This window comes from Chiloscyllium plagiosum, chromosome 32, assembly GCF_004010195.1.
Source record: "Chiloscyllium plagiosum isolate BGI_BamShark_2017 chromosome 32, ASM401019v2, whole genome shotgun sequence".
NCBI classification, from domain to species: Eukaryota; Metazoa; Chordata; class Chondrichthyes; order Orectolobiformes; family Hemiscylliidae; genus Chiloscyllium; species Chiloscyllium plagiosum.
Window position 1 is genome coordinate 3,919,565 of NC_057741.1, and position 16,526 is coordinate 3,936,090.

Consider the following 16,526-nt stretch of genomic DNA (forward strand, 5'->3'; position numbering starts at 1 on the left):
GGATGATATGTCATGATTTAAAACAGACCAGAGTTCCTGCAGCCCAGGTGGTGACATTATGTGACTTCCCCAATTTATTCATTAATTAGTGACTATTTATAGAAAGTAGATGACAGTGTATTTTTACATAAACTCTTTAATGTAAGTCACATTCCTGAACAGAGCTGCGAAAATACCTAACCTTGTGATGGATACACAAGCATCTTGTCACTGGCAGTCTGAGTGAAAGAGGGCAATAACATATTTGATTATTAGATTTAATAATTGAGGATGAGAGAAACTAGTTTTTGCCTGAAGTTCTAATCCTGGTAGTGAATTCCAAGCTTTGGAATTCACTCCCAGGATTAGAACTTCAGGCAAAAACTTGCAATATTCAAGATTGAAGCAGATGCATTGACAGACTAGTAGTTGAAAGGATGTGGGAACAGGGTAGATAATTAAGATTAGTAATTGTTTACTTGCAGTTAGAGTAAGCTCTAACAAGAACTGTTTTGGCCAACAGCCTATTTCAGTGTTGTAATTTGGTGAGAAGTGGAGCTACTGATCATCATGATGAAACTTCGAATGAACTATCCATTAAAGAGGGACTATATTAGAAAAATAGGTTAAAGAGAGACTATTAATCATATAAAGGTTGAGGGGTGCCAGTCTACAAGTATGGGGCAAGGTGAGGAATCAAGTCTCTGTGAACAGGGATTAATCTGTGCAACTTAATTGAGTTTACAAATCTTTTTGATCCATTAGCCTATTAGTGAGAAAGCTGAGACTGATGACTATATTTTGGAAGGTTACAATAGGATAGAAATGGATTGGCTAATTGGGCAGATCAATGGTAGGTGGACTTTAACCCTGACAAATGCGAGGTGATACACTTTGGAAGAAGAAATAAGGCAAGGGAGTACTCAATGAATGGTAAGACACTAGGAAGCTCAAAGGAACAGAGGGATCTTGGAGTGCTTGTCCATAGATCCCTGAAGGTGGAAGGACAGGATAATAGGGTAGTTAAGAAGGCATACAGGATACTGCCTTTAGCAGCTGTCACAGATTATAAAGAGTGGAGGGTCATGTTGGAGCAGTACAGGACTTTGGTTAGGCCGCTGCCGAAGTACTGTCTGTGGTTCTGGTAAGCAAACTTTAGGGAGGATGTGATTGCACTGGAGTGAGTACAAAGGCAATTCACCAGGATGTTATCTGGGATAGAGCATTTCAGCTATGAAGAGAGGCTGGATAAGTTCAGGTTGTTCTTTGGAGCAGAGAAGATTGAGGTGTGTAAGATAATGAGAGGCGTGGACAGGGTGGATAGAAAGAAGCTGTTCCCCTTATTGAAGGATCAATAACAAAGGGGCATAGTTTTAAAGTGAAAGGAGGTTTAGAGGGGATGTGAGGAATAACATTTTCATCCAGAGTGTGGCAGAAGTCTGGAATACTTTGTTTGGGGGAGTAGTTGAAATAGGAAACATCACAACCTTTAAAAGTACTTGGATGAAGACTTGAAGTGTCATAACATTCGAGGATATGGTCTTAGTAGGTGAAAGTAGGACTAGGGTAGGGAGTCTATTTTTGGTGGTACAGACCTGATGGAATTATCTTCTTCTGTACTGTATGATTCTATGATAATGATATTTGGCCAATCCTTGTTGTCAAGCGAGATTTATCAAATTCAACCAAATATTATTCCATGCTTAAAAACCTATCTGCAATAGATTTTTATTCTGGAGATTCTGTGCAGATATAGCAGTAAGATTTCCTGTGTTCAGTACTTGTAATAAAATCAGAAGCTGAATACATTTGCTATATTGTTACAAGTAAGGTAAAGTTGCCATGGTGAGGGCCAGAAATTGAGAAAGAGGTTCTTTCATTGTAACCTCTGCCATTGCAGAAATTGAACCCACGCTGTTTACATCATTTTGTTTTGTAAATCAATCATCCAGCCAAATGAGGTGGATGAACTAATCACCACAATTTGGTTACATTGGAAATTTTTCTTAGAGGTGACAAAGTAAATGCAAGAAAGCATAGCTTTTAAAATTTCTAATCTAGTTCAATCCTCATGCCCATCAATAATATTTGACATTCAACAGATTTGAAAAGTCAAAGATGACAGCACAGAAAATATTTCTATTCCATACCTGATATCTTGTTGGTTGATTCATAATGCTGTTGAAACTTTGAGTTTCTGAAATCCTTAGATTTGACTGCGCAAAAAGATTCAGCTATGAAAATGGAATACACATCTTTAATATGACAGATTCTTATAGCATAGAAGAACAACAATTGACCCATCATTCAACATTTTCTGGCTTTTTGAAAGGGCCATCCAATGAATTCCATTACCCCACTCTCTGCCCATCCCTGCAGTTGTATTTTAGCTCCTTTTTCAGGTACCCCACCATTTGAAAATTACTATTCAACTTACTTCCATTGCCCTTTCAGATAATGCATTCACGGTCATAAAACATTACATTAATACATTCTTCTCTGAAGTTGTAACATTTATGTATCTGTGTAAGAGGTTTACGTATTCAATTACCTCTTCAGGGACTTGACTGCATTATATAGTGTAATACTGTAACCATCCAGAATGTGAACTGCATGGTTGGAGTTGTCACATGCATCATATGAAGTGTTAAACTGAAGCCCCATATGCTCTCTTGAGTGGAGGTAAAATATCTCATTACACAATTACACCCATTTGTGGAATAGAGCCCAAGATGGCGGTGCCGAAGTAGGCAGCATCTAGGCTCAGCCTGGGATTTGTCCTTCCCATCCTCTTCCTTTCTCTTCCCTTGCTCTTCTTTTTAAAAGTTTTTAAAATGTTTTTTTTCAAACTTACCCTGTGGAGAGAGAGCAATGGTGGCAACGACACTGGAGCATTGGAGCAGCTGAGGGCCCAGTGCAGGTTGGTCAGCAGGCCCAGAGCGGGGTGGGATGGTCAGCAGGCCCAGAGCAGGGTGGGACGGTCAGCAGGCCCAGAGCAGAGCGGGACGGTCAGCAGGCCCAGAGCAGGGCGGGGCGGTCAGCAGGCCCAGAGCAGGGCGGGGTCAGCAGGCCCAGAGCAGGGCGGGGCGGTCAGCAGGCCCAGAGCAGGGCGGGGCGGTCAGCAAGCCCAGAGCGGAGAGTGACGGTCAGCAGGCCCAGAGCAGGATGGTCAGTAGTTCCAGTGCAGAGCGGGATGGTCAGCAGGCCCAGAGCAGGACGGTCAGCAGGCCCAATGCATAGCGGGATGGCCAGCAGGCCCAGAACAGAGTAGGACAGTCAACAGGCCCAGAGCGGAGTAGGATAGTCAGCAGGCCCAGAGCAGAGTGGGACGGTCAGCAGGCCGAGTGCAGGACGGTCTGCAGGCCCAGAGCATAACGGGTCAGCAGGGCCAGAGCAGGACGGGGCAGTCAGCAGGCCCAGAGCAGGACAGTCAGCAGGCCCAGAGTGGGGCGGGATGGTCAGCAGGTCCAGTGAAGGGTGGGATGGTCAGCAGGCCCAGAGTGGACCAGGATGGTCAGCAGGCCAAGAGCATAACAGGGCAGCCAACAGGCCCAGAGCAAGACAGTCAGCAGGCCCAGAGCAGAGAGGGACAATCAGCAGGCTAAGAGCATAACAGGGCAGTCAGCAGGCCGAGTGCAGGACGGTCAGCAGGCCCGAGGCAGAGCAGGACGGTCAGCAGGCCCAGAGCAGAGCGGGATGGTCAGCAGGTCCAGAGCAGAGCGGGACGTTCAGCAGGCTCAGAGCAGAGAAGGATGATCAGCAGGCCCAGAGCAGAGAGGGACGGTCAGCAGGCCCAGAGCATAACGGGGCAGTCAGCAGGCCCAGTACAGGACAGTCAGCAGGCCCAGAGTGGAGCGGGACTGTCAGCAGGTCCAGAGCAGAGTGGGATTACCACCAGTTGGCGGGCCCAGAATGGAATGGAGCAGCTGGCAGGCTGGGGGACTGGTCTAGATGCAATCAATGTGCTGGGGGCCCAGGAGCAGGACAGTGGTGTGGTCAGCCTGTCACACACAGTGGTCACTGGGTTGTGAGTCAGCCCAGCAAGGGGCAGAGTGAGACCACATGTGGAAAGGCCTCACCGTGAAGCTACTGGAGGTTATAGAAGGACTGTAATGTTTATCTTTTGACTTTATTTCTTTATTTTCCTAATTTATACCATGAAGAATTTCAGTATAGAACTTTTAGCTTTTTTCTTTATTTCCCGACTTCTGTGTGTAATCTATTTTAGCACCTAAGATTTGTACCGAGGTACTTTGTACCTAAGATGATGCTATGTGTTGCGACATTGTACACTTTTCAATGTACTCCTGTACTTTTTTACTTGAGTACATATGACACCTAAACCTAGTTATAGAGTCATACAGCACGGAAACAGACCTTTCAGTCCAGCCAATCCATGCTGACATAATCCCAAACTAAACTAGTCCCACCTGTCTTCACTCAGTCCACGTCCCTCCAAACATTTCTTATTCATGCCCTTATCCAAACGTCTTTTAAATGTTGTAACTGTACCCATATCCACCACTTCCTCTGGAAGTTTATTCCACACATGAACTACTCTCTTTCTAACACTAATTTGTTTCCCGGTGTGTCGTGATTATGATTTATCCTAAAGCTAATAACTAGAATACTGATTACTTCATTATCCATTGTTGTTTGTGGAAGCTTCCTCAGCACAAATACTCTGCCATATTTCTTACACCTCAATAGTGATGACATTTTATCAGCACTTAATTAGCTGTAAAGCACTTTAGAACATCAGAAGGTAATCAAAGATGCGATATAAATACAAGTCTTTTTAAACTATTGACATGCATACCCTAGACTTTGAATTCAACATTCCAATCTCTACATCTCTCTTCAATCTTTTCCTTCTGCATTTGAATAGATCAATGAGACAGTTTTTGATTTTTAGTATTAAACTAATGCACGATTTTGGAGTAGGCACAAGACTGAATGGAGGGGGTAAGGTTTTCCCATGGTCAAAGTAGAAAAGCCATAGCTTTGATCGAGCAAATTTCCATTCCACATCTGCATCATCCTAAGGGAAAAAGAGACATAAAAGACATAATCAGATTGGCAGTAATTACAAAATGCTAATAACAAGGTCAATAAAAAATCATTTTAAAAGTTCAGATGTCCTATTAGAACAAATAAGTTTACTTGGTGAAATTATTTAAAAAAAAATTGTTGGCATTTTAAATTAAATTTTCCTCTACAATAAAAACTTAGTTATAGAGTCGTCCAGCTTGGAAACAGAGCCTTCTGTCTAACCAGTCCATGCCAACCATAATCCCAAACTAACCTAGTCCCACCTGTCTTCACTCAACCCATGTCCCTCCAAACATTTCTTATTCGTGCCCTTACCCAAATATCATCACACTGCTTGATGACCACTACTCTGTGTAATTCTGATTCATTCTCCTCTCAAATGCGACTTTTTCTCCCCATTTGCCACCACTACTCTTCCTCATCATCACTGGTTCTTTCCATACCCAACTGTTGCAACTCCATTGCCCCAATCCTTACCACTTTATCTCCCCATTGTCAAATCTCCACTCTGACCACCACTTCAGCGCTGCTCATTGCATGCAATTCTGATCTCCTTCCTATCAGAAGGATATTGTGAAACTTGTAAATCTTTTCTGAACTCTTTCAAGGATGCTGCCAGGGATGGAGGATTTGAGCTGTAGGGAGAGGCTGAATAGGATGGGGCTGTTTTCCCTGGAGCATCGGAAGCTGACAGGTGACCTTATAGAGGCTTATAAAATCATGAGGGGCATGGATAGGATAAATAGACAAAGTCTTTTCCCTGGGGTGGGGGAGTCCAGAACTAGAGGACATAGGTTTAAGGTAAGAGGGGAAAGATATAAAAGATACCTAAGGGGCAGCTTTTTCATGCAGAGGGTGGTACATGTATGGATTGAGCTGCCAGAGGAAATGGTGGAGGCTAGTACAATTGCAAAATTTAAAAGGCATCTGGACGGGTATATGAATAGGAAGGGTTTGGAGGGATATGGGCCGGGTGCTGGCAGGTGGGACTAGATTAGGTTGGAATATCTGGTCGGCATGGACAAGTTGGATCAAAGGGTGTATTTCCGTGCTGTACATCTCGATGACTCTATAACTCTAATCACTTTAGTTTCCATGGTTACATCCACCCAACCCCCAATTACCATTGCTTTTGTCTCCAATATTTACATCTCTATCTCCTAACAACTGTCACCACTCTCCAAGATCACCACCACTTCATTTCCTAAATATCATTGTTTTCTTTGATTGGTACCATCCTATATCCGATTTTCCTGCTCCTTGGATGCTGCCTGACCTGCTGTGCTTTTCCAACACCAGTCTGATCTAAACTCTGGTTTCCAGCATCTGCAGTCCTCACTTTTGCCTACCATCCTACATCCAGTCAGTTGCAAATGCAGTTTTCAGCCACCCTGTCAATCATTGCATAGCAATACCCCGATTCCTGGAACTTCACTCCCTCTGATTACTACTTCTTCCTTCCCCAGTCACCACACTCCAATCTCATAATTCCCATACACTGTTCTAACAACCACTATTTCCTTTTCCAATTGCTTGTTCTTTAATTCGTGATCATCATTGTTATGAGCCCAGCTGATGTTACTGAACGAATCAGATTCCAGACTGAAATCTGACTTGATAGATCATATTTTGCTTTTTTTTTAAATTTAAAAAGGTGATCTTTCACTGAAACATAAACATACAATGCTCAGATTTGATTTTAACAATCAAAAAGAAGTTTATTACACAAAAAGTAGAATATCATACTATTTATACAAGATAATTTGGAAAATTTCAAAACAGAATAAAAATAAAACTTTCAGTATTGAAACACTGGAGAGAATTCTCTTTTTTATTCTATCTTTAGGATCAACTTAACTGTTTCTTTCAATTCCTTGTCTTGAGAGTTTGATAGCCTATTCCTTGATTATTTATACAACTAAGCCTAGACTTTCTCAACTTTGAATAACCCCTTTATGATTCCAGCCTAAACATATAGGTCAGATACTTCCAAACTAAAATTCTTAAACTGAGCTGACCTATTTGTTAACTGTTCCGTATTTTCTCCTTTCTTCAGGAAAACGTGTTGCTTACATCTAACTTCAAGTAGACATTCTGTGAACAAAACTAAAAGCTTTTCAAGCTATGGCTGTTTTCTAAGCAAAAAAAACTAAATTCACAATTTTTCTCACTGAAAACAAGTTATTGCTCTTTCCTAATTATCCTGTCTGCTCATAACACTTTCCCAAGGCAAATATATCTCGTTGTTGTGGTTCTGTTCGCCGAGCTGGAAGTTTTTGTTGCAAACGTTTCGTCCCCTGGCTAGGCGACATCATCAGTGCTTGGGAGCCTACTGCGAAGCGCTTCTTTGATGTTTCCTCCGGTATATTGGGTCCAGGTCGATGTGTACACAAACCAACAGCCACGCTCAGACAACAACTCACCAGAACGATACCCAACATGAGCATGTAGTGTACAAAATACCATGCAAGGACTGCACAAAACACTATATAGGACAAACAGGAAGACAGCTAACAATCCGCATACATGAACATCAACTAGCCACGAAACGACACGACCAGCTATCCTTAGTAGCCACACACGCAGACAACAAGCAACATGAATTCGACTGGGACAACACTACTATCATAGGGCAAGCCAGACAGAGAACAGCCAGGGAATTCCTAGAGGCATGGTATTCATCCACAAACTCCATCAACAAACACATCGGCCTGGACCCAATATACCAACCACTACAGCGGACAGCTGAAACTGACAACCGGAAGCGGCAGGGACAGACCACTATAAACACCAGAGGAAACATCAAAGAAGCGCTTCGCAGGAGGCTCCCAAACACTGATGATGTCGCCTAGCCAGGGGACGAAACGTTTGCAACAAAAACTTCCAGCTCGGCGAACAGAACCACAACAACAAGCACCCGAGCTACAAATCTTCGCACAAACTTTGAATATATCTCCATTTTCATCCAGCCTCTCCATCTCATCTGTTTTTTAAAAAAAATCATGGGTCCTGAAATAAGTTAAACATTCCTCATACACAGTCCAAAGTACACATGCCATTAGATCAAAATCCAAACCTAGAATCAATAATATTTACAGATGTATGTAAATCATTCACCTTACATCACATCATCACTATCTCCCTGATCAATGCCAGTTTCTCTCTTCCATTGGACCTACTTTCTTTTCGTCTAACTGTCTGATATTGAGGTTGTCTGAATGCAGTAGTATCCAAATGAGACACAGTCTCAGTTTGAACTGCACTTCCATTAACATAATCAGGCAGATTTGCACGCACTTCTTTGATTTGTTTAAAACCAGCAGACATATTGCTGGTTTTGAGATGGCTGTAAATTAAACAAATTAAGTGAGAGTGTGTGATGAGGGGAATTAGACCACTTGATTCAGTTCATAATGTGCATCAAACTGAATCATACAATTTACTGTAATAGGTGGCGCTTGTCAGAAGCAGCAAGTGAATACACATCTTTCAATGCAGTTAGGTCTGAGAATATGTTACGATGATTTTGCCCGAAACATTGATTTTCCTGCTCCTCGGGTGCTGCCTGACCTGCTGTGCTTTTCCAGTACCACTCTAATCTTGACTCTAATCTCCAGCATCTGCAGTACCCACTTCTGCCTGCCTGAGAATATGTAGTACTGACTTTGTGTAAGTTAGGGACAGAATTCCCATCTATACTGACTCAGATATACAAATGGTGCTTCAAGGATGATGAATATAATTGCTCTGATGTTAACAGGAAACTGTGGAGCTCATACAGGAAACCCAAATAGCTGAAGAAACCACAAGGCCATAGATGTGGAGACTATTCCAATGTTACATAGAGGCCTCATTAACATATTATATGGCTGCCATAGTCTTGGAAACTGGTAGGCCAGTGGACATTGGGACAACAGCCAGGAATCATTGGGGCAGTTCTCTGTTTTACGAAAGGAGCATCACTAATTGGGTAGTTGGGGTGGTCAACATTTTGAAAGTAAATGTGGGAGGCTCAAAGATTACTTGTAGGCATGCAAGGAAATGGCCTACAAGGAAATGTAATTATTTAACTTAATTAATTAACCGACCTTGTTACCTAATCAACAATTTGTACAAAAAGAGCTCTTTGTTTTGGGGAGCTGTCAGGTTCCACTTTGACCAACTGATTGGGAGACATATATCTTAGACTTCCCACAGTTCAGTTTAAATACAAGTCACAGCACCTATTATATCACCATTTGCTTTCTTATGTAAATTAAAATATGCCTTGAGAGAGTTTTGTTCATGACCTGATTTCTGTACTCTAAAATCTAAAAGAGTGGGCAGAATGACATGTTGCCCAAACCTGATATTTCAATATTACTCCAGCAAATCTTCTCCATCTTGTCACAGTGGTTAAAACAGAGGCTAATACTTGCATAGAATCTAAAGTATTAAAGCACACAGTACATCCTACCTCAATTTCTTGATATGAGCTATTGATCATGGCAATCAGCATGTTGAGCAAGACCACCACCATAGTGACGTTGTATATTCCATATAAAACGTATCCAATATTCTCAATGAATTTGTGGTCATATTTGAGGACAACAGAAGATACTTCAGACAAACCAAAGATTGACCAGAATAGTGTCTTGAAACTTTCTTCAACTCTGAGGAAGACAATAGTTTTAAATTTATGATGTTTCACATGTTAAACTATTAATAATTTAAAATACTTCTGTAAAGGTAAAATCTGATTGTAACACTACATTATTGGCCGAGAGGAATATTTTTAAATAAAATTAATTAACGTATAGCTTTTGCTAAAATTGTTGACAATTTAGCTTTTTGATCAATTTATTTTTGTTTTCTATCCTTATGTAATCCCTACAAGTTTATTTCCCTCAAGTACAATTCAATTTCCTTTTGAAATCATTGATTTTCTCCACTTCCACCACCCTTGTAGGCAGTAAGTTCTAGTCACATACACACAGTGTAAAAAAATGTTCCTCCACACATTCACTTGCATGACTTGTCTGAAACCTTATATCTGTATGCTATTCCTTACAGCATCAGTTACTGGAAACTGCTGTTCGCTGGGCGGGTTATCTAAACATGTAGTAATCATGTGTACCTCTACCAAAGCTCTTCTCAATTTTTCCTAGTCTAACATTTGTAATCATTTCCCACTTATATAAATGTTTATTTCCTCCCAGGATTTCTTGTTCATCAACTTAATTCTTAAAACTGCTCGCATTCATACAAGAAAAATGTTAATATTAAGATATTCATTGTGGGAAACCAAACATGTTAAATATCAAATATATATGTTGAATGCTGGAATCTAGGGATATTACGATAACTTTTCTCTCAAGCAAGTTTCCATGTACATAAATCAGTCAATATTAGTCCACGGTACAAAAAGTAATCTTAAAGGCTAATGAAATGTTTTTTAAGAACATGTGCACTAAAAGACACTTATGTTTTAGTTGTGCATAGTTTTGGTCAGACCCATCTGGAGGACCATGCTTAGTTTTGGGCACTGAACTACAGAAAATATATATTGGTTTTAATAGTACAACACAGATTCACCAAACTGATACCAGCTTTTAAAGGACTATATGAGGACTCTCTCTAACTTGGAAATGGCTAGTAATTTTTCTCTTTCTTGCTTTTCCCAGGTGATTATATTGTTGTTAGTGGACTGGGGATACAGAGCGATGGGTGAGCAATAAGGGAGAGGTCATCATGTTGAATTGCATACGAGTTTGAAAGGGTTAATATTTGATTATGTTCAGGGACCAACATGCATTACAATGAGGTAATGGGGTTTTGGTCAGAGTAAAGAAGGAGCTTGTCGGAGACACACCGGAAACTGATATATTTCTAACATTCTTTGGAGCAATATAGACCATATTCATGTGACCTGTAAATAGACCAAAATGTGGCTATCCTCATCCATGCTGTACCATTTTAGGTTTGAAGAAGGAGCCCAGACACACACACAGACACACGGTAATAGTGGGGGTGAGATACTTTGTGGCAGTAACAGGTAATATTATTCTAGTGGAAGCAAAAGGAGCACTCCAATTCTTTTGGTTTTCACAAAAGTAATTTTTCATTTAACTTTTTGTCTGTTTCTTTCCTTTGACCTTCAGGTTTTACTGAGTGGAGCAGCAATGACCCATGAGCTGCACAATAGGGAAACAAAAGTTGCACTCTATCTGTGTCATCTGCGTTAATAAATGAGGCTGCTATGCAAGTTAAAATAGGATAAAGTAGGAACAGACAATGCCACAGGTATAAGACTATTTCCACCAAGCAGGAGGAGTGAAATTTATCTCACTCTGCATCTCTAAATGTCCTTGGAATGCAGACACTAATGTCATTAACACTGTTATGTCATTTTTGCTGAGCAACAGAAACATTATGTTATAAAATGGGTTCTGTTTTCCCTTTTAAGGGATCAGATTTATCAGAAGGTCAAGAATTTGGCAGTACCACAAGAAATACATTGGTGTAGCATTTTAAAGCACCTGTGTATTGCACCATAAAGTATTAAGAAGTGTAATCGATTTCTGAACCCCAGTACGTTTTCCACTTATAATCTGCATCCCTGTACATGTGTAGCAAGTAGATGCTCAGTACAACTTCATTTGAAAATCAGAGTGAAATTCACCTTTCCCCCTAATATTTCTATTGAACTTGAAGCAGCTGATTTGGAGTGACATTGATGGTTTGCTAAAAACAGTTCCTGCGCCTGCCTTCTCAAACACAATTAGTGTGTGGTCCTGGGAAACGAAGGAAGGGGAGAAAGCTAGCAGGAATATTATGATGTTCTAAAATATTTAATACATTAACAAAGTTTGTACTCACGTTGTGAAGGCTGGATTTACTTTTGCACCAAGATAGTAGGAATACAGGATAAACATCCCAATCATGAAAGCAAGAAATACCATAATAAAAATGACCATGAATTTGAATATGTCCTTCACTGTCCTTCCAAGGGAAATTTGTAATGGACCAAAACTTTCATTTGCAGGCAGAATATAAGCGATTCGTGAAAAACTAAGAACAACAGCTATTGCATAGAGGCCTTCCGATATGATCTGAGGATCAGAAGGAACCCATCTATCTCTGGCTAAAAAGACAAGAGAAAAATTGTTAGCAGAAGAATTATTATATGTTGTTCCCCTGTTTGAAACAATTGCAAAATTTATCCCTTTAAAGAAACTAGAATAACTACTGCATCACATTCCAAATATCATATACATATACAAAGTAATGAATTGATAAAACCTGGTGTGTGGTCAAATAGAGAAAAATGACATAAAATACTGGGAATAGAAACAGAGTTAGTGTTTCAAGTGAACGAACTTTCATCAGTTCTGGCCAGGCCATCAACGTAAAATGTCAACCTTTTCATTCTTTCTTCACAGGTGCTGACTGACTGAGTATTTGAAATATTTTCTTTCTTTAATTTCATTTTTATTTTTGAGAGAATAATGGTTATGTAAAAACAGGGAACAAACAGCCAGACAAAACAGGGGAAACTAGCCAGAAACTGGCTAGTATCTCTTTAATTTGAAGAGCTATACAAAGAGGGGAAATATATGAAGAGTAACAGGGAGATTAATGTGATGGTTTTAGTAAGGTTACTGATTGCTCCCATAAATGGACCTTTGAACTGAAGTACCTCCAACAACTCAATCTCTAGGTAAATCTAGTGAACCCTTATCAATGTGCTCAGCTTTTCTGGAATATATCTTGGTTTCCTCAGCTTTGAGGAACAAAATAATATACAATGTCAGACTGCAACTAATCAGATCAATGGGAATCAGTACGGACAGTAATGCTTAAAGTAATTAAGTCAATTGTCCACGGTCTATGGTCTTAAAAATGTCAAAGTATAAAAGGTGTTTTTTATGGCCCTAACCTCAGCATAAAATACATTTATGAAAAATACTTGCTCTCTTTTTCCATGATAAAATGCTCTTACAGATCTTCAGATTTGTACCTCAGAATAGCTTCAGCAATAACTATTGAAGAGAAGAAAGCAAATCTCTGTTCAAAATCATTTGAGGATAAATTGGATCAAAGGACAGTCTTCCCATGTCTAAATTGCCCATACTGTCCAGGAATGTGCAGGCTAAATGGAAAATGCAGGGTTACAGGAATAGGGTAGTGGTGTGGGTCTGGGTGGGATGCTTTTCGGATGGTCGGTGTGGTCTCAACGGGTTGAATGGCTTGCTTGCACATTATAGGGGTTCTATGATTCTGATGACAAATGTGCCCAGGTTAAAATATAGTCTAAACGCAAGAGAGTGTTTGAGCTCTTAGCTTGGGCTATTTGGACCTTATTGCACTTCTTTAGTGAATGTTGCATTTAATTACAGTTGCAAGATTTATAATTATAGTGTGAAATTTACAAGTTAGATCTCACTGGGTGCTGAACTTTGCTTGGAAGTTGGTTATGGATCCTCATAAACTGACTCTTTAAGACTCCGAGGTCAATTGTCCATTAGATTAGATTACATTACAGTGTGGAAACAGGCCCTTCGGCCCAACAAGTCCACACCGACCCGCCGAAGCGTAACCCACCCATACCCCTACATTTACCCCTTACTTAACACTACGGGCAATTTAGCATGGCCAATTCACCTGACCTGCACATCTTTGGACTGTGGGAGGAAACCGGAGCACCCGGAGGAAACCCACGCAGACACGGGGAGAACGTGCAAACTCCACACAGTCAGTTGCCTGAGGCGGGAAATGAACCCGGGTCTGTGGCGCTGTGAGGCAGCAGTGCTAACCACTGTGCCACGGTGCCGCCCACCGTGTCCAATTTTTATTCCTCTTGAGTGAAACTGCACATTGGGATTGGTCACCTTTTAAGGCAATGATTTCAGAGATGGGAGACAGATCTTGCTATAAAGCTTCTTCATACACTATTCATGTTCTTGCCAATATTTTGTATTTCCATTTGTCGTATTTAGAAGGACGTTTGCACTTAATTTTCTACGTAACCACAAGGAATTTCCTGAAATCATTACACAATTCAAAGTAGATCATAATAATTGCAAAATACTGCAGATGCTGGAATAAAAGCAAAAAGTGCTATAGAAACTCAGTAGATCTGGCAGCATTTTTGGAGAAAAATACAGAGTTAACATTTTGAGTCCAGTATAACTCTTCATCAGAACTTGAAGTAGGTTATTCTCTCTTTCTATTCTCAGCACGTGTGACTATTTTCCTGTGGCTGCAAAGTATACTTTCATTTCCAGTCCCAGGATCAATTGCTGAAGGTGGCCATCAAAGGTTATTCACTCCATCTTATTAAAGCAGCTATTTCCAATGTGTGTTTAGAACACAAAGTGAATTGAGAACAGAATATTGCACCATTTACATTCTAATTTGTAATATTTTCTCTATAATAGATTTCCATAATTCATACTCAACACTTGTGATTTCTTCATTCATGACTCTTTGAATACATATCAGATATCTGCCAATTGAATTTACTTTATCTAAATTTTATCTCTTTAAAAGCATATCAAGTTTATTTTAGAAACTTATCGTTGTTTCCTAATTATAAAGCAAGCAGATTACACAGAGATTGACTGACTGATTTCTGAATTGGTTAACTTGAAACTGACAAGCAGGTAATTGAAAAAGTGAAGCAGCAGCTTTGAGAGGCCCCATAATATACATTCACTGATTGTGTAACTGTGAAGAAATACTCCGTTCATGCAGTTATTTTCAATGAATCTTGAAGAAAACGAAAGAGTTGCATTTATACAGCACTGTTCTAGACGATCAGATGTCCCTTACAGTCAATAAGGTTTTCCATGATTGTGATGCAAGAATTGCAGCAGTTAAATTGTATAAATCAAGTGTCCCCTGACAGCATAGTGATCAGAAATTGTTGTAGTGACTGTAATAAGGTGAGCCAGGTGGACCTCATTATGAGTTCCCTGATTGGGGCTACTAACTACAATAATTGGGAATCCTCAGTTGAGGAAGAAGACGGATATTTCTGAGGCCCTCCTGTGGAAGGTGGCATTGTCAGAACAGATGTGATAAGAAGGAGAAACTGGGAAAATGGAATGGAGTTCTTACAGGAAACAGAGTGTAAGAATGTAGAGTTGAGGTAACTGTGGGAGTTGGTAGGTTTGCAGTTGATACTGACTGTCAGCCTATCGCCAGAAATGGAAACAGAGTTGTCGAGGAAGGGTAGGGAGGAGTCAGAGATGGATCAGGTAAGTGTGAGAGAGGGGGGTGAAAATTGAAAGTGAAATTGATAAATGTTTCCAGTTCAGATTGAGAGTGGGAAGCAGCACCAATGAGATTATCAATCTACCAGATGAAGAGTGTGGGACAGGCCTGAATAAGATTGGAACAAGGAAAGAGACGGGAATAACTGGGGCACATGAAGAAAATGAGAGAAGTTAAAGGACAAGTCGATCAAAGTGAAGACAAGCAGAGGTGGTGGTTGGGGGGTGGTGCAGGAAGAGGTGGAGGGACCTGAGACTATCCTGATAGTGGATGGATGAGTTAAGGGACTGCACAATCATAGCAAAGAGGAGGCAGCTCCGGTGAACTGAAAACTTTGAAACTTGCGCAAAGTGTCAGAAAAATTTGATGTAAGTAAGGAGTGTCTTGACAAGGGGAGAACAAATAGAGTGGGGGGGGGTAGTACTGTTAATAAGCAGTGGAATGAGGGCAGTTGTGAGAGATGGAGTTGTACCTGAGGACTGGAGAGAGATGAAAATGTAATTACTCTCTTCAAGAAAGGAAATAGGGAAATTCCTGGCAATTACAGATCAGTAAGTCTCACGTCTGTTGTCTGCAAGGTGTTAGAAACGATTCTGAAGGATAGGATTTATGACCATCTAGAAGAGCATGGCTTGATTAAATGCAGTCAACACGGCTTTGTGAGGGGCAGATCATGCCTCACAAACCTTATCGAGTTCTTTGAGGATGTGACTAGAAAAGTTGATGAGGGTCGAGCTGTGGATGTGGTGTATCTGGACATCAGGAGCATTTCAGAACTGACAGCCAGACTACTGCGACCACTAGGCCTTATAACTGCACACAAACCAACAGCCACCCTCAGACAACAACTCACCAGAACGAAGGACCCGATGCCCAGCATGAGCAAAACTAATGTAGTGTACAAAATCCCATGCAAGGACTGCACAAAACACTATATAGGACAAACAGGAAGACAGCTAACGATCCGCATCCATGAACATCAACTAGCCACGAAACGCCACGACCAGCTATCCTTAGTAGCCACACACGCAGACGACAAGAAACATGAATTCGACTGGGGCAACACTACCATTATAGGGCAAGCCAAACAAAGAACAGCCAGGGAAATTCCTAGAAGCATGGCACTCATCCACAAACTCCATCAACAAACACATAGACCTGGACCCAATATACCGGCCACTACAGCAGACAGCTGAAACTGACAACCGGAAGCAGCAGAGACAGGCCACTATAAATGC

At 40.8% G+C, this 16,526-nt stretch overlaps 1 protein-coding gene across 1 annotated transcript in view; it reads right to left on the reverse strand.

The window, feature by feature from the left end:
• Positions 1–16,526, reverse strand: part of LOC122539329 (short transient receptor potential channel 3-like) — a 163,734-nt gene that overhangs the window by 13,679 nt on the left and 133,529 nt on the right. The window contains exons 9-12 of the mRNA XM_043674045.1: positions 11,890–12,154; positions 9,488–9,683; positions 4,799–5,020; positions 2,130–2,213 (exon numbers count right to left, since the gene is read on the reverse strand). Of these exons, the coding sequence (XP_043529980.1) occupies positions 2,130–2,213; positions 4,799–5,020; positions 9,488–9,683; positions 11,890–12,154 (767 nt within the window). The remainder of the gene's footprint in view (positions 1–2,129; positions 2,214–4,798; positions 5,021–9,487; positions 9,684–11,889; positions 12,155–16,526) is intronic.